Below are 19783 nucleotides of genomic sequence, written 5' to 3'. Positions count from 1 at the left end.
TTTGCATTTTTCCAGAACGATTTCTGTCTTCCGGTTCGAAAAGCTGAGTCAGAGCAACGTCACAAAAGCTGACGTCATTGTGTACTTTCGGCTGGTAGAACATGCTGACGTCGACCGTTTCGAGCGATTCTCAACATATAGCTCATTCAATCCAATCACTGCGCTGTAGTATGCATAAAATATAATTTAGTTATTATGCATGAGACAGTCACTTCTGTCGTCTTCCATCATTATTGTTGAGACACGGTGAAGTTTAGGAAGCAGCGTGCGTAAAAGTCAAGGAGGAAAGTGAGGTGTTGTTTTCAGCTTGTCGTGAAGGTGCTCCCTGGATTACTCTCGTGTGGGTAAAGACCGATAATCTGCGGTGGAACAGCCGAGGCGGATGGTCGTGCTGATACGAAGGAAGGGCGCTGAGCGAGCTGTAACTGGGATGCCGTCTGTGGAAGCCATTGCTACAAAGGTTCGGTAAAGTAAAATGAACTTGAGAAATCGCACGGCGAACCTGCAAGCGTTGACATTCATTTCTTAATTTATGTCAGGAGTGCAAAATAACCGATCTGTAATGAACAATATTTTGAATTAAATGTCAACAAGAATCAAAAGCCACGTCTTCTCCTTTTTATTTGTGGTCACAGACATGCACTAAACCACATGTGTTCGGGCTCTTAGTGAAACAGTGTGCAGGCACACCTGGGGAGACTAATCAATATGAAAAACTAAACAAAAACTACAAAACATGGCACAGGACAGGAAATAAAAAAAGTCCTCACAAGACAGGGAAACACAGGCTGGGATCATGACAGCGCCCCCCGCTTAAGGAGCGGATTCCAGACGCTCCACATGAAAAAAGAGTCCAGGAGGGACGGAGGGCCAGACCCGTGGAGTGGAAGAGGGCCTGGAGACTGAGGCAGAACAGGAAGCTAGGGAGGCATAGGCAATTCAAGGGATCATGGCGGCGCAGGCAGCTCAGGGGACCATGGCGGCGCAGACCGTTTAGGAGGCCAGAGCGGCACAGACCATTCAGGAGGCCAGGCTGGCGCAGAGAGTTTAGGGATGGCCTCCGTGGATGGGTAGCCCCATGAAAATGGGGCCCAGGATTGTCCGCGGGTCCTATAATGGCCCCACGTTAATTGCCCAGATGGATTTCATTTTGGATTGCAATTGCCACTAGGTGGGACTCAAGTGGGCAACACGCACAAGACCCATCTTGGTCCCAGCTTTGATGGGCATGCAGACTGCTTCTACAAACATTTGTGAAAGAATGCTCTCAGGAACTCAGTAAATTCAAGCATGGTGTCGTGATAGGTTGCCACCTGACCAAAAAAAACAAAAAAACATTTAGTCCTGGTCCGCTTAGCATTTAGATTGGCATCACCGAACCTAAAGGCATATAGAGATATGTTCACAACCTGATTGGTCAGTTTTTTATGACGCACTGCCTATTTAAATACGGAACTTACCGAACATCCAAACCAATGCTGTGTGCTGGGATAAATGTGCTCTTTGTATGTGCGTAGCCTGCATATGATGGTATTTTGACCAGCTGAGAACTCATGAAGAGCTTACAAAATGTGTAAAGGAGTCAAAACACCGTCAGGAATTCCTCCGTCACACACACAAACGAAGATCTGCTGCGAGGAAACAAGGTTCTAAGGGTCTGTACCAAACTGTGATGGCAAAAAAAATTAAAAATATGCGTGAGCATTCTGTCCTTTTTAGGGTCTAATCTTCCTGTCTTTGGGTCGTTTACATGTCTTTGGTCCATGTTGCATTCATATATCATTTGAACTGCACCAGAGTTCGCTTGTAAGCGGACCATGACCCATCTTTTCAGTGGTCTCGGTCCGCTTGTTTGGTGCGCACCAGGGTTCGGTTGGCAGCGTTCACTCTTCAAACGAACCCCACTAATAGAACAATCACACCAGGGTTCGTTTTAATCAAACCAAGCATGTGAACACACCCTAAAACATCTGTTTGGCTTTGATTACCATCATGCTCACATGACATTGCAGTTATTCATCAACATGAAAGTTCATTATCTGCATGCATTTTAAAGCCATGTCTTTTTTTTCTCCTTTTTTTATGTAACTAATTATTTTAATGGTATGTATCGTTGTTATGATGCAGGGTTATAGGATTAGAATGGTTGTTAATGTTGTATGTTATATGTGTTGTGCGTTGATGTTGTAGCAGTTCTCTAAAACAAATTTCTCCTAAGGGAGACATCATGTCTTGATATCAGTCTAAACTTCTGATTAACGGTTTTCTGAGCGCACACACCCGAATCACACTCACAGAAAGCTGGATGTCAGACGGAGCGTCCCATGAGTATTAAACTCTTTCACTTGTTATTGTGTTTAAACTGTCAAATACACATAAGGTTATGTCAAAAACACAGAATTCAAATAAACAGTTGGTTAAGTCCGTGAACATAAACAGCAAGTAAAGAAATTACATGTGCATATTAGATCTGTGTATTAAAGAGAAAGCAGCCTAATATACAATACCTACTGCTGTATATGCTGTTAATATGAATCAAACAACAACAAAAAACAAACAAACAGAAAATCAGTCACTGCTCTTTAATAAAAAATATATTTCTTGAATGCTGCTGTTAAATGGCGAGGAGATAAACATGGACTGCACAGCTCACTCAGGGCGGGGTCTAATAGAGACAGAGCGCATTTAGGCCACGCCCACACAGGGCAACCCTATGGCACCCTAAACCCTCACAGTCTTCCTCTAAGTCTGCACTTCCACGACGTAATGCTGCTTTGACTGACACCAGTGCTGGCTCGGCCGAAGTGTACATCAAGGGCGCAAATCGACTCGCGAGCACCCTTCTGAGACCTAAAATGACAAACGGGACACCCTACGGTCTCGTGGACTTAAAGGATTAGTTGACCCCAAAATGAAAATTTCCTGATAATTTACTCACCCACATCTCATCCAAGATGTTCATGTCTTTATTTCTTCAGTCGAAAAGAAATTAAGTTTTCGGAAGAAAACTTTCCAGGATTTTTAATCATATAATGGTTTTCAATTGCAACCAAAATGCTGAAGGTCCAAATCAACGCAGTTTCAAAGTGCTTCGATGGGCTTCAGAGGCTCTGCGTGATCCCAAATGCCCTTTACCAAAAACACTACATTTTCAATGTCAAAAACGTCCGATATCGTTGTTTGACCTTTTTTTGGCTAAAGGGGGCTTGTATTAGTCTTCGCACAAGCGCTTGTAAACACGGGGGCGTGATTACGTCATCCTTAACTCCTCGCAGAGCTGCGCAAGATGAACAATTTTGAACAACCTATATTAATTTTTAATGTATTTTTTTAAAATGACAGATCGTTTCGCTAGATAAGACCCTATTCCTCATCTGGGATCAAGCAGAGCCTCTGAAGCCTATCGAAGTGCTTTGAAACTACATTGAGCGGTCATTGTAAGTCCACAAGACCGAAGGTGCACATGAAGTGTGCCATTTGGGACAGGGCCTTTGTATTGCATGAAGCTGCCTTCTTGTCATTTCTTTCTTCTAACAAAAGACAGGGTCAACAGCTTATTTTTTTGGGTCGACAGCTTATAAAAACTTAGTTCTGAGTTTTAGCTTGTTTGCTGTACACCCTGTCACACAGCAGCTTTTAGGCATTGTTCTGTTATTTGTTATTTGTTATATAAGTCAGAAATGACAAGGAGGCAGCTTCACACAATACAAAGTCAATAGAGAGGGTTGGATTGCCCCACTCCCGGTGGACGTGGTTTTCAGATTAAGACGCGCTACTCTGTCTCTATAGGGTTAGTCGTGGGCGGGACCTAAGCATGTGATGTCACAAATGCTAGAATCTGCAAACGGCTTGTTCTGAGACACTGCTTATGATTTATGGGATTTAAAAAAGAGGAGTGGGGGGATTTTTACCATTATAGAGTGGTTGTGTATACACACTGGCGACACACATTTATGTTCAAACACCATGTAAAAGTGAATTTTGCATAATAGGTCCCCTTTCAAATTCCAAAATAAATAAATAAATAAAAGAAATTGAATGATTCACTAAAATGCTGAAAAATTGCTCTTTAAAGGACACATCCCTTTATTATGGACACATTCTTGAATAATGCACAAATTCTGTATGCTGCATGATGGCAGTGAATGGCCCTTTACAGAGCGCCATCCATACAGAAATGATTTATTGTGTCTGATGTGGAAGAGAAGGGCCAACACAAAGTCCAGACATGAATCCCAGCGAACACGTTGGGATGAAGTGGAACAGCATGTCAGGCTGACACACATCACACTGATGTTCCCATGTCTTGTTGAACATTTAAAACACGCCAAAAAAAAGCACTAATCCCTCCCTTTGCAGCCATAACAGCTTACACTCTTCTTGGAAGGCTTTCCACTAAATGTTGGAACATGGATAGGGATTTGTGGCCATTCAGAGCATCAGCAAGGTATGGCACGCCACTGAGGATGGGCTAACGTTAGCTTGCAGCCAGGGTTTCAGCTGATTCTGTAGCTGTTCAGATTAAACTGAAAAGTTGTGTATACTCTACATTATTGTACATTGTCTTAACAGACTGGCTGATTGATCTTAAATTGAACGCGCATTCAGATGGAACCGCCAGGGGGAGACCATGAACTTGAATTAGCCTACTTGTCAAAATTGAAATGACTTGGTATAGGTAAATCAATTGGTGTCAAAAGGAACTGTCCCCAACGCATCATAACAAGTAATTATACCGTTATCAATGACAAAAGTTTGAACATATTAGTAGACTATTTGGCTTTATTTATTATTAGTAGCCTATATTTGGCTTTTAAGAACCAAGCATCTATCAAATTGCATACAATGTGAGCTCTGAACTCACACAGCATCTGCGCGCGACCAGAAATCATCTGCGTGGCACACCTGGCACGCTCTGAATTACATATGCAGAATAGATTACTCAAATGTCGTATTAAAAAGAGAGACCCGTATTTGAAAGGACTCGTCCCTTCGTTTCCTCTCAGAGCCGCGTGTTCGCAGCATCTGTGTGCGCGCGACTTCTCTTTTGGCACGCGCTGCGCACTTGGCAGCGACACTCAGAGGAGTGAGGTGTGTGTAACCAAGAGCTAAAATTGGTTTCGTGATGAGGAAAAGTGAAGGAACAAGCCGTTGCGGTCTGTTCTCCTGATCTTGTTTGAGGAACACAGGGCTCATCGTTCCTTATCAGAGAAGACAATTGAAGAACACCTTTTGCGCCAAGAAACTCAATAATTTGACTTTTTTTTTTCTCGAAAGGGAACATGGTAGCTAGATTGAACATTAATACGAAAAAAGAAAAGAAACAATATTTAAATCGAGCTTAACATTTTCCCAGTAGGAATGGATCCACTCATCACTTCCACTGACTTCCAAAGTAACTGGACAAACAACTCCATCGCACAAAATGAAACCGAGATATACTGGAACCAGTTTGTGCAACCGGTTTGGAGAATAGTGCTCTGGGCAGTGGCTTACAGCACAATTGTCATTGTCTCCGTGGTGGGCAATGTCACGGTGATATGGATCATTTTGGCGCACAAACGAATGAGAACCGTGACGAACTATTTCCTTGTGAACTTGGCGTTCGCTGAAGCGTCAATGTCCGCATTCAACACCGTTATAAACTTTGTTTACTCCGTGCACAACGAGTGGTATTTCGGACTCTATTACTGCCGTTTCCACAACTTCTTTCCTATAGCCGCCGTCTTCGCTTCTATATATTCCATGACCGCGATTGCGCTCGACAGGTAAGTTCCTTCATTACCATTCACACAATGAGCGCGGATCTCAGCCGTGCGCGAGAGGGAACATTGGGTTTCTCGTTGACTGGCTGTGCTTGTGCCTGTTCTGTCGTTGTACACAATTATAAAAATGTACAAAATATAGGAAAGACGTCAAATATGAATCTGTTCAAAATGTAAATGACTAATCTGTTTCTCGTAAAGCAGCCCATTACAAAAATTACCATAATTTATTTTCCTCCCTATTCTAAAACATAACAGTGGTAATTTCTTATCAGCCACCACAGGAGGGTCTAATTTTATATTCAGTTCAATATTTTTTACGTCACAAATCTAAAAACATTACAGAGGTATTCAGCACAATGTCACAGATCACTATTTTCTAGAGAAAGTAGCCTAAATCAGATCAATAACCTCAAAACTAGTTTGAGTGACTGAATCTTCAAATGTTTATATTCACATAAATAAAAAAAAAAAAAAGCATTGATCACATTCGTTGAGATGAGATTATGTGCCATTTTATGTAAAGAGAGAGAGGAAAATAAGATGTCCCAGGGGCATCTTACCCCAATCTTAAAAAGAAAAGGTCATATAACCTTAAACGCTTCTGTCAAGCATTTCATATAGAACCTTTTAGGGGTTCTCATCAAGTCATCATGGGATCATTTTAGTGATTTAGTTTTAATTCATTCATTTTGTTTTAATTCATTTTTTATTTTAATCACATTTTAACAGCTCGCAAACATACGTTATCAGTAAAAATGAAATAACCTGTTAAAAATGAAAAATAATTTGCAAATGATTTAAGACATTTCTCCATATAAAAACCATTTGACATAAATTACTCTTTAAATTGAGTCAAGAACCGGATAGGGTTCCTATATTAAACCCCATTGGATCTTTAAGAGTGTGCCCTACTATTGCCCGAAACTATGGTTACAATGGATATAGTTATTGTTGCTAACGTTAAGCAATGTTTAGTTCTGCCTTCACAATGCAAACACAAGTGTGAAATTGTAGCTCTTTTCAGGTCCATATTAGGAATGATCACAGCATAGATGGCAATGGTCATTTGTCTGTGATGTAATATGATGATAGATGATGGTTACTTGTCATCCCACTCATAGTCATCGTTTAGAAACCTTAATTTCTTTAGTGTGTGTGTGGTTGAGAGGTGATGAGGTAATTGTAAGAGTGCCATGTCTGCCTCGTTTCTTCATTCATCAGTTACCAGCAGCATAAGGAATTATTCACAAGATGGGCCAGGTTTCAGTTAAAGTCTGACCTTTCCTCACGCCGTTCTAATTGGAAGATTTCATGTTTCCAACCTTTCGACACAGCACGGTTAATATAATAAAAACATGCCTGCTTACATTTATCTACATGCAGAAACATGAACTTCTTTCAAATTCTATTACCTGAGAGACCTGTAGGGGATGGAGGGCAGGCTTCTTGGGAAGACTGCACTGTGTGTGTGTTCAGGTCCTTCTAGAGGAAATACTTGTCAGAGCACTAAAGGTTATTTATCTTAGAAAGATTCTTTTGAGAAAAAAAGCCAAGATTACATTCTCTCTCGACATACGCATGCACAGCAAATTAATCATGGGTTTACAAACAAATAACTGAAAGCCTTCGTTTTTCTTGTAAAGAAGACATTTACAGAGCCTAGAGCTTTTCATCAAGCACTCCAAATAGTTCTAAGAGTAGAGCATGTTTTATCTTAGCCCAGTTTTAAGTGATTTCTGTCATGAAGTGATTTGATTATTATCAACTAATGGGCAATATGAGGTTGGAAAATTGAATTATGCCTAAAGATGTAATGTAGAAGTAAAATTTAATTAGCATTCTCAGAATGCTTGGTTCCTGACAAACCTCAAATTATTTCACATTAGATGAAAGAGTTAAGTCAGTATGTAATGAAAATTCGCCCTATTCCCTTTTTTTCTAAATGCATTTTATTGATCATATTGTGATCATCCAACGATTCATTCATGCATTTAATTGTTTTGTTTTTTTGACCAACATTTTTTATTGAAAATTCATAACTCAATCTACAGTAAAATGACAGAATTCTCTCTGGTGATGTTCTTTAATCCTTTAGCTTAAACCCCACCCCTTTCCTACAAGTATGCTGCCTTCATGTGCTATCGGAAATGTCCTACTTCCCACTTCTGAAATCATGATTATGAGCTCATCGCATTCAAATTTTGACATGAGGGGGCGTTCATGTTAAATTTTTTGTCTCATGTCAAGAGAAAAGAGCAGTCTACTTTCATTACATTGTGACTTAAAAAATGTCCAACTGAAAGACACAATAACAAAGCAGTTTAAATATGTTTTATTATTTATACACTCAACAGCCACTTTGTTATGTACACCTTCACTCTAAAAAAAAGGTTCTATATGGCACTAAAATTGGTTCTTGGCTCGTAACCATAGGGGAACCTTTTTAAGTGCTGTATAGCACCAATTTTGGTGCTTCAGTGGTTCTTTAGTGGTTCTTTTGCTAAGGTGCTAAATAGCACCACTGACTAAGGTGCTATATAGCACCGCTACCATATACAGAACATGTTTAGATATGGTGCTATATAGCACCAAAAGTGATTCCTCTAGGATTACAACGAAGAACCACTTTTTGTGCCATATAGAACCTTTTTTTTCTAGAGTGTTGCTAGTACCGGGTTGGACAATCTTTTGGCTTCAGAACTGCCTTAATGCTTCAGGTTCAATAAGGCGCTGGAAACATTCCTCAGAGACATTTGTCAGCTGCTAGCCTAGAAATCTAGACGCACCCTAACGGCAGCAAATATAATTTTCAGCCAGGGCGTCTTGCAACTCTCCGTTGGCTTGCGAGATGGAAAAACCAAACTCTGGTCAGGCCAATCACATTGTGTATAGAGTCGGTGGGTGGGCTTAACCTAATGATGGCAGAGTTGTGGTGGTTCCGCGTGCTACTTGAAAACAAAGAAGCTGGCGAACAGCGGTCTTTCGAATCGGCTTTGGCCACGACTCTGGAAGACTTTTTTGTTCCTAAAAGAACAAAGAACGGCACTGAAGTCATTCTTAAAGCAGTACTAGGTAGGTTTTGCTCTCGGGGTCCCCCTACAGTTGGGAAACAGTATTGTCCTCTACTACTGTCGTAAACTCTGTCATCCTCCTATGGTCATCCTACATCAGGGGATGCATCGCACGTGCATTTGTTGACATTACAACCTTGATAGCCCTGAACACTGCAGGAGGAGTTCACATGTCTATGAAGTTCACATGCAGGTGTTTTGTTTGCGTCGCGTGTGAAATGTCTTCATCCCAGGTACAGTGGCATATGTTTCAGCATGTAATATGAATATCATTTCATGGGTTTTATTTTTTTCAAAAGATAAATGATCGCGATGCTCACGTTTACAAGCCAGCGTCATACTATAGTAGCCTAGTCTATTGGTTACCGTTTTACAGAATCTATTTGATACTTCAATTCAATGTTTGAGTGGTAGGTAATAACCATATCATCAATATTATAATATCAAGCTACCATAGATGAATCTACAAATTTGAAAAATCGATTTGCATTATAGCTTGAGGCAAGACAAATAAACAAATATCACAGACATGTTAGGTATCCTAAAATATGATTTTGTACGTCTTATGTATTTACTTGCAAGAATGTAGCCCCTCCTCCTTCAGCTCACGCCAACGAGCAAACGCTGGCCCAATGTTGATCCTCGTCCTGCCTTTAATCCGATCACTTTCTCGTTTCCTCTTTTTGCTTTCCTCCGACAAAACCTTTGCTTTCTTATTTTTCTGTGCTGCTTCGGCCATGACTATAACATCCGGCAAACAAACGATAGTTGGGCTTGCAGGTCCGAGGAAGTGGGGGTGGTGGTGGAAGTGACGTATATGCCGTAAAGCAGTCAAATTTTGTAGTTCTTTTTGTTCTCGGGTTACTACCCGAAACCCAAAGTTTAAAAGTACGATTAAAAACGATACAGACCCCGTCAGGTTATGGCAGACGTGTCATTCAACCGATTGTAAGTCGATGTATCATCACAAGAGTCTTGAAAATATATTATGAAGGTTGAAAAGTTACCTAGTGCTGCTTTAAAAAAGGAAGATGTGTTCAGAGTTTTGCCGATCGGATATGGCAAAAGTTTAATCTATCAACTAGCTCCGCTTTACCTTCTTCGTTGCTTTGGTTGGTTGTAGCGCTATATCCTATTGCGTGCAGAGGGAATTTGAAAGACAACCGTTTATTCTGCCCCTCGGATTGAGCCCAGCCAATGGTGTGTTCCCAGACCCAACATCTTGATGTGGGTCTGGCTTGTCAGGCTAGTCGGCTGCACATCCATGATGTTTACGCCCAATTCTGACCCTACCATCTGAATGTTGCAGCAGAAATCAAGACTCATCAGACCAGGCAACGTTTTTCCAATCTTCAATTGTTAAATTTTGGTGAGCCTGTGCAAATTTTAGCTACAGCCCATCTGTTTCAAAGTTTCATGTGTTGTGCGTTCAGAGATGCTCTTCTGTAGACATTGGTTGTAAGGAGTGGTTATTTGAGTTACTGTTGCCTTTCTATCAACTCAAACCAGTCTGGCCATTCTCCTCTGACCTCTGGCATTTTCCCCACAGAACTGCCACTCAATGGATATTTTCTCTTTTTTTTTGGATCATTCTCTGTAAACCCTATATGATTGTGTGTGAAAATCCCAGTAGATCAGCAGTTTCTGAAATTCTCAGACCCCTAACCCCTGACCCGCCCGGCACCAACCAACATGTAACATTCAAAGTAACTTAAATCACCTTTCTTCCCCATTTTGATGCTCAATTTGAACTTCAGCGGCTCGTCTTGACCATGGGTGCATCTCAATCAGCTCTCTAATCAGGGCACTGATCAGGGAGTATGCCATTTTAAAGACTGTCTCAATTGTAAAATCCAATACCAGTGCACTGAAATGTTCGCTCCCTAAAAAGTCTGACAATGCACCGTAACAACTAGGGAGCATTAAAAGCATCATAAGTTCTGAAGCGCTAAACATAAATCATGTGAGCCTCACTACACACAATGACACGCGATATATGTTTAAAAAAAAATACAAACCATTATTTAATTACATTTCAGCATAAACATACATCACTAGACAGGTAATAAACATAACATTTATAGTTAATTTACGGCTGAAGTTCAACAAGCAAAGTATTTATCATAATGTACTTTAAATAACATTAAAGAATAATGTCAGAAATATATCGTTCTGATGTTGTTTATAAATACCAGTAGTGATGTTGTATAATGAGGATGTGGTCATGTCACCTGTAAAAAAGAGTCATCAGTGTCACATTGTGTAGTGAGCCAGGGTCCTTGAATTTGTGTACACAATATACAGATTCACAACCTAGGGACGCTAGAGCTGATTGAGACACACCCCATGTCTACAAGCCTAAATGCATTGAGTTGCTGCCATGTGATTGGCAGATTAGATAGTTGCGTTAACAAGTTGAACAGGTGTAAATTGGCCAGTAAGTGTACACTCTAAAAAAAAAAGGTTCTATATGGCACCAAAAATGGTTCTTGGCTCGTAATCATAGAGGAACCTTTTTTAGTGCTATATAGCACTAAAAAAGGTTCCCCTATGATTACGAGCAAAGAACCATTTTTGGTGCCATATAGAACCTTTTTTTTTTAGAGTGTATATATGTGACCCTGGACCACAAAACCAGTCATAAGTTGCACGGGTATATTTGTGGCAATAGCCAACAAGTCAATAATTATCAGTCAAAATTATAGATTTGACTTTTCTGCAAAAAATCATTAGGATATTAAGTAAAGATCATGTTCCATGAAGATATTTTGTAAATTTCCTACCATAAATATATATAATAATGTATTATTAGTAGTAATCAGCATTGCTATGGACTTAATTTGGACAACTTTAAAGGCTTTTAAAAGACTTTAAAAGATTTTCTCAATAGATTTTTTGCACCCTCAGATTCCAGATTTTCAAATAGTTGTATCTAGGCCAAATATTGTCCTATCCTAACAAACAATACATCAATGGAAAGCTTATTTATTCAGCTTTCAGATGTAGATAAGATCTTTCAGATCTATAACTAATGACTTATGACCCTAATGACTGGTTTTGTGGTCCAGGGTCACATATATAAATACATTTTATTTATATTTCTAACATTTATTTACACGGATATTACTTGTTTTCGCTTACAGTGCATATTAAAATCATCCAGTAAAACCCATATGAATAATTATTGCACAATCCTAGGCACGTTGGCTGATGTGTTATGCTTGCCCAGATTTCAGCTCTGTTGCTCTGGGTGAGTCATTGTTAGCACATGCAGACGGGTGTACATTCACAAACAGCAGCAGGACTGTCACCTCTGTGAAGACAGGTCACTTGGGCTAAACTGCAGTGTGTTATGTGCTTTAGTAGCAACGAACGATAGCCTTTTTGTCCAAATATAACATCTCACATTCTCTCTTGTCTCACTTATCAGTTGTTTTTACTTTTCATTTCTTGCATTTAAACACACGTAGACCTAAAAGTGCTGACAAGCGCACACACCTCAAAGTCAAGCTGTGACGGCATGCTTAATAGCATTTGTGTGCTGGTGAAACGGCACATGGCTCAGAGGCTCAAACTGTCATGTGTGGCAGGAATAGGAATCCTAATAAAATTACATTAAATTTGAAAGAAAAGCACTGCAAGCATCAAATTATGTAACCACACTGTCCGTCTCCGCCTCTAGCACGTTGTCGTTATTGATTTGGCCCTGCCGCTGTTCAGATGATGATCTGTTGCCCTGAGCTCCACTTATGTCAAACAGATGTGCTTGAATGTATGTCATGATCTGTCTGACCTCTTCACCTGCTGGACAGTGTGCCATGAGTTCATTGTCAGTTCCTCATTTACCCATTTATCTTTTCTGGCACTGTGTGTAATAAAGTTGCCATTCAGGACATTACATTTAAAAAAAATATTATTGTCTATCCCATTTAAGCTTAAAGGGATAATTCACCCAAAAACGAAATTCTATCATTAATCACCCTCATGTCATTCCAAACCAGTAAGACCTTATTGAGATATTTTTGATGAAATCCGACAGCTCTCTGACCCCTCCGTAGACAACAATTTAATTAACATTTTCAAGGTCCAGAAAGGTAGGAAAAACATTGTTAAAGTAGTCCATGTGACTCCAGTGGTTCAACCTTAATTTAATGAAGCGATGAGAATACTTTTTGTGTGCAAAAACAAACAAAAATAATGTCTTATGGGTTTGGAATGACATGAGGGTGAGTAATTAATGACAGTATTTTCATTTTTGGGTGAACTAACACTTTAAGGATGTGCGCTGGTGTTGGTTCAGCTGTAAGGTTTTCCCATTATCAGTGGAGTGGAAGTTCTCTCATTTTACTAAATTATGAATTTTAAGTTGATGTTTTATTTTCATGCTTTGAGGAACTATATTTAGAATTTTAAAGCAATAGTTCACCCGGAAATGAACATTTTATAATAATTTACTCCTCCATATTTTTCTAAACCTGTATGAACAAAACATTTATTTTGAAGAATATTCTATGCACTCATTTCTGTAATGAAAGTGAATGGGGACTGAATCTGTCTTACTCCAAAATGACAAAAAAATGCACCTTAAAAGATGACCTGGTAATGTTCCCCCTTCCAAAAGCTCTAAAAATGCATGTCAAAAGTAATATAGACTGCAAAAATGGCACATTAGAACTATTAATTGTCAGATACCATGGGCTTGTGCATGTGACAAAACCAAATTGTTGTCAAATTTAATTTGAGCAGAATCATTCCAGTGAATAACAACAGATTTAGTCTGTTCTTCACGCAGAGCTGTCATATTGCTTCAGAAGTTGAACGCTTTTTTTTCACAACGCTTATATGGTGCTTTTTTTGTCATTTTGAAGCTTGAACTAATCTTTTTCCTTTCACTTTTATTATAGAGCAGTCAATATCCTGCATGTTCCTCTATATAATGAAAGTGAAAGATTCATATTTATACAGTAATCAATTATTTTTGTTCCACTGAATATGGTTTTAGAACAATGTGAATACAAGAATTTTCATAATTTCAGTGTGACATTGGTTTTCTTAACAACAACAACCACAAAAAAGAAATATTCTGTGTGCATAAATATTCAATCCATGCAGGGACTCTTTGCACAGCAGAAAAACAATTGTCTTAACAAGGACACAGCTGCCTAACAATTGGCCTGAAACTATAATTTATTAAAATAAATGGATTATTATTCAGGTTGTGAATCTAAAAGACAGCTGAGAATATTAACTTGAGCATTCCAGAAATTTGAAGACTGGGGAGGAAATACATTTTTATTGTCAGGAAAGTTTGTTCTGTTGCCAAATGCTGAGATCATTTCAAGAATCAGCGATGCAAACTGCTCACTTTTCTGCGAAATTTGCTGTTTTATGTCACTAATGTAATCTCATGATAGGAACCCCAAAAATATAAAGCTCCTGACATAACCCTTTTAGGGTCTATATAGAACCTTTTCTTTTGAGAGTGTATGACCACACATTTTGTTAATGTTGGAATTCAGAGTCTTTATATTTTTTAAGGCATATGTGTGGCTTAAACCATAAGAAAAATGCACACCAGACACAGATTCTAAGGAAAACAAAGCAATGTCTGACAAAACCTGACCTTCAATACCATCTCACAGTCTGAAAGTGGTACATGGAGTATGGCATGGTTTCTCACAGCTGTTAAATAATTACTGCTACCAGTGTATTCATTGTCCATATAACTTATAACTGGAACAGATTTATTATTGCAGAGCTCATATCACAATGTTATTGCCTGTTGCACTATAGCACAAACCCAAAACTAATGTGTGTGTTGGGGAGATTTACTGTCTGGGCTTCATGTGTTGGTTTTATAATGATACAGCTCCATATTGGAGCAAATGATTTAAGAGGATTTATCTAGATACCACTGAGACCTTTGCTGGACGGAGACGTGTGTGTGTCTCTGTGTGTGTGTGTGTAATGATGAAGTCACTGATGTGTTGACAGCTTAAATTGTTGAGAGTGCAAAGCAGCACAATATCTCTTGCTTTCAAGCACAGCTCGAACGGCAAAGTATGAATGAAGATCACGGTGGGAAAATATGTGAGGTTGTAAATGTGAAATGTGTGCTGAGAGCCAAATCCACAAGCAGACAGGTTGTCTTAATTTACACCACCAAGGTTCTACTCCTAGAAGAAACGGTTCTATAGACCTAGCCGCCTATATAACCTTAAACAATTCTGTCAGGCGCTTTATAGAGCATTTTAGGAGTTCCCATCATGGGATCCTTATATGAATTTAGTTTTATTAAAACAATTTGAAATGACCCATTAAGCATGAAAGTATTACGCAATCATTTAAGGCATTTCTCCTTATAGAGAACCTTTTTTTTTTTTTTTTAGCAAAAAGGTTTCTTTAAAATGTAATCATATATATATATATATATATATATATATATATATATATATATATATATATATATATATATATATATATATATATATATATATATATATATATATATATATATATATTGGGATCATATATATCTATATCTATATCTATATCTATATCTATATCTATATCTATATATATATATATATATATATATATATATATAGATATAGATATATATGATCCCAATTTAACCAAAATTCTATATTGATCCCAATTGAACCTTTTTTTTAAGAATGCTAAGAAAGTGATTACAATCTTTTCTCTCTGAAAAGAATGAATTGTTGGAGATAAGGCTTTTTATAGTAAGAAGTTTATAGTAATTTTTTTTTTATATTTTTTTTATAAATGCCATTTAATGAGACATTTAAAAATGTACATTAAATTAACAAATGCATTTGAATGAACTTTCATTAATTTGATTACATAAAATACATTTTCCTTAACCGTAACAGAAACATTTGGAACATGCAATATTTACTGAACCAGAAAAATGTGGGTATTCATTTGTTTTAACCATAAAACCATAATTTATATTTTGGGTTAATTTAGAATATTCACAATTTTGTGTTATGTATTAAATACAAGTTAATTTTAAGTTCAACTGGAAATAAGCTTAAAGTAAAAAAAAAAAAAGATGTGGTGCTTTCAGCACATCTGTCTTGTTCTTCTTCCACAGATATATGGCCATCATTCATCCCCTGAAGCAGAGGATGTCTGCAACACAGACGAAGGTGGTCATCGGGGTCATCTGGGTTCTGGCTCTTCTGCTGGCCTTCCCCCAGTATTACTACTCTGACACGGACCAGCTGCCGGGCAGGGTGGTCTGCTACATCGACTGGCCTGAGTACACTCTCATGGACTTCAAAAAGATGTAAGCATCTCACTTTTAACTAATCAACATGCTTATCGCCCATGCTGCCTTTTGCTGATATTGGAAAATATTTAGGTTTAATATTTGCTTCAGAGATTTATGGCTGTAGGTGCAGAGAATTTATTTTCCAGATCGAATTTCACCAACGTTTCTGGATATTGCTGAAAATATTACCTTTATGACTCTCTAATTTGGAGTAATCAAAAATCAGTGCTGCTTTTCCCTTAAGTGTTTACTTATATAACAACAGAGAGGAGCTTTATTACAAAGAAAACATTAAACACAGGAAAGTCATGGTCCTAAGAGAAAGAAAAGGAAAACTTGCAAGACTATTAAAGCAAACATAATTGGAAATCTTGCCCAAGGGCAAAGACAATGACTTTACAAGAGCAGACGCTAATGATTATTACTCCTCCAAACTGTGGGGTATACGCTCAAAACGTTGGCTTGCATGCAGATTGACATTAATCTGAAGTGTTGAGGTCTAATATAAAGTGCTGTGAAAATGGTGCACAAAGCTGTCGTCCAGTAGGGTTCAGTCCAGCGAGTCCATTAGAAGCCGAAATCATTCTGCAAAGAGTTTTCATGGCCGTCACTTTGTTTTAAAATGCGGTGAGGACAGTTGTGGTGGTGGGGGAAGGGGGGGATGCACAGATGTGCCTGTTATGATGTCACAAATCCGCTTAACTCACAAAATACGATTATACACAAATAACTCTGCTAAACAGAGAACTGTTTTGATAAATAGTGCATGTGATGTACTGATCCAGATATCAGGTAGGCCTATCTATTGTGGAGTATTTGCTCATTTCCAAGTTAAAACTGAAAAGTAAATCGAAACATTAAGATTAGAAATGTGCAAAAGTCATTTAAACAGCTCTTGATAGATTATTGCAATCGAAACGTGATATATTAGTGTGAGTGTGTGTCTGAGAACTGTGTGCTGGAGAGAACATTGACGCTGCCACTTAGTTATAAACAACTACAATGAGCACTTAGCAAAACAATAACAAATTCCAGCATTGGATTATTACTCATTATAACACACTTGAACACACTAAAACTTAATAAAAACCTCTGCTCAACAATTCGAGATTCTTCTTCTTTATTAGATATCCGTGCTGTTATCTTTTCAGAGAAAGACACCATACAAAAGTGGCGTTACTGCCACTTATCACCTGCTTTAAAAGCCTAATTTCTCTTTCTCTCTCTCTCTTCTGTCTCTTTTAGTTTCTTTGTTGGATCTTTGTTACATTTCAATCACCCGTTTCTGCCTCTACCTCATATTCTGTTTTGTCCGACATTTATAACTTTCCGGTGTACTTGTTATATTCCTCCTACTCTGCCTTTACTGATGTGAGTGAGAACAAGGCAACATAGATGTTCCCTTAAGCACCCCACCATCTCTCTCTGTCTCTCTTACTCACTAAAACTCATTTCACATTTTACCCAAAATCCCCTCTTCCATTACCGTGCCTTTCACACCAGTTGAGATGTGATATAAGACCTTTTTGCTGGTGTTTCTACCAAGGGTATGGAAGCTAGCTAACACATACATTTTTCTACCGTACAACGTATTTCTCTATAATTCACACTTAACTGCAAGAAACTGCAAGATTAATGAATCACCCCCGATTTCACAGACAAGGCTTAAGCCCAGACTAAAATGCATGCTTGAGCGGTTTTCACTGAAAGCAACTTGTGTAGGCCTACTGACATACACTATATTGCCAAAAGTATTGGGACACCCCTTCAAATAATTGAATTCAGGTGTTCCAATCATTTCCATGGCTACAGGTGTATAAAATCAAGCACCTGGCATGTTTTACAAACATTTGTGAAAGATTGGGTCGCTCTCAGGAGCTCAGTGAATTGAAGCGTGGTACCGTGATAGGTTGCCAGCTGTGCAATAAGTCTATTCGTGAAATTTCCTCACTACTAAATATTCCACGGTCAACTGTTAGTGGTATTATAACAAAGTGGAAGCCATTGGGAACAACAGCAACTCAGCCACAAAGTGGTAGACCACGTAAAATCACAGAGGGAGCCCGCCAATGTTGAGGTGCACAGTGCGCAGAAGTCGCCAACTTTCTGCAGAGTCATTTACTACACACCTCCAAACTTTGTGTGGTCTTCAGATTAGCCCAAGAACAGTGCATAAAGAGCTTTATGGAGTGGGTTTCCATGGCCAAGCAGTTGCATCCAAGCCTTACATCACCAGGTGCAATGCAAAGCATCGGATGCAGTGGTGTAAAGCACGCCGCCACTGGACTCTAGAGCAGTGGAGACGTGTTCTCTGGAGTGACGAATCACGCTTCTCTTATGATAATCCAATGGACGAGTCTGGGTTTGGCGGTTGCCAGGAGAACGGTACTTGCCTGACTGCATTATGCCAAGTGTAAAGTTTGGTGGAGGGGGGATTATGGTATGGGGGTTGTTTTTCAGGGCTTGGGCTTGGCCCCTTAGTTCCAGTGAAAGGAATTCTTAATGCTTCAGCATACCAAGACAATTTCATGCTCCCAACTTTGTGGGAACAGTTTGGGGATGGCCCCTTCCTATTCCAACATGACTGCGCACCAGTGCCCAAAGCAAGGTCCATAAAGACATGGATGAGCGAGTTTGGTGTGGAGGAACTTAACTAGCCAGCCTGCACAGAGTCCTGACCTCAACCTGATAAAACACCTTTGGGATGAATTAGGCATCAATCAGACAGAACACATTTTTCAGGTTTGAAAACGTGAGGCGCACAGCACCTTTTTTGGTTGACGTTTTTTAATTTAGAAAATAGCAGTGCGCTGCGTTTTTTAAAAATGTTTCTAGGCAACCCCCGAAGTCTAATCAAGATAACTGTCGCCACAACGGAAGGCCGCACCTCTCCATTAATTCGATTGGACAATGGGGAAAAAATGAGATGACGTCGGACGGTTTTCTGCTCAGAGTGCTCCGGTCCCACTTTATATTTGGTGGCCTTAACTACTATGTACTTACATCAAAAAATAAGTACAATGTACTTATTGTGTTCATATTATATTGCAAAACACTTTTGCTGATATTGAGGTGGGATACGGGTAAAGTTAGGGACATGTGTGGTGGTATGGGAAAGGGTATAGTGTAAGGGAAGTGTCAACAGTGTAATTAAAAATGTAACTACAGTAATTAATTAAATGCAGGTAATTAAAAAATGTAAGTACAATGTAAAAACATGTATGTACATAAGTGCATTGTATCAAATGATTAATCAAAATGTTAGTACATATTAGTTAAGGCCACTTAATATAAAGTGGGTCCACGCTCCTTCAAAAACGCGTGGCGCAGCAGGTGGTTAAAACGCGAGGCGCCTGGGGCGCACAAACAGCGTTAGAGCGGCGATTGCGAATCGATCCAGGCCTTCTCACTAACATCAGTGCCTGACCTCACAAATGCACTTTTAGATAAATGGTCAAAAATTCCCATAAACACACTCCTAAACCTTGTGAAGCTTGTTGAAGCTGTTATAACTGCAAAGGGTGGGCTAACTCCATATTAAACCCTACGGTTTAAGAATATGCATGTAAAGGCAGACGTCCTAAAACGTTTCGCAATATAGAAATCTTAAAATATGTCACTGCCATTGTTTTGTCTCAAGATTC

At 39.0% G+C, this 19783-nt stretch overlaps 1 protein-coding gene across 1 annotated transcript in view; it reads left to right on the top strand.

Moving 5' to 3' along the window:
• Window positions 1-5073: 5073 nt before the first annotated feature.
• tacr1a (tachykinin receptor 1a) overlaps window positions 5074-19783 on the top strand; it is a 37320-nt gene continuing 22610 nt past the window's right edge. Inside the window, exons 1-2 of the mRNA XM_079813978.1 lie at window positions 5074-5768; window positions 15960-16154. Coding sequence (XP_079670104.1) covers window positions 5362-5768; window positions 15960-16154 — 602 coding nt within the window. The 5' untranslated portion in view covers window positions 5074-5361. The remainder of the gene's footprint in view (window positions 5769-15959; window positions 16155-19783) is intronic.

This window comes from Gobio gobio (genome assembly GCF_949357685.1).
Source record: "Gobio gobio genome assembly, chromosome: 4".
In the NCBI taxonomy this organism is placed as follows: Eukaryota; Metazoa; Chordata; class Actinopteri; order Cypriniformes; family Gobionidae; genus Gobio; species Gobio gobio.
This window is presented reverse-complemented; position numbering and strand designations above follow the sequence as displayed.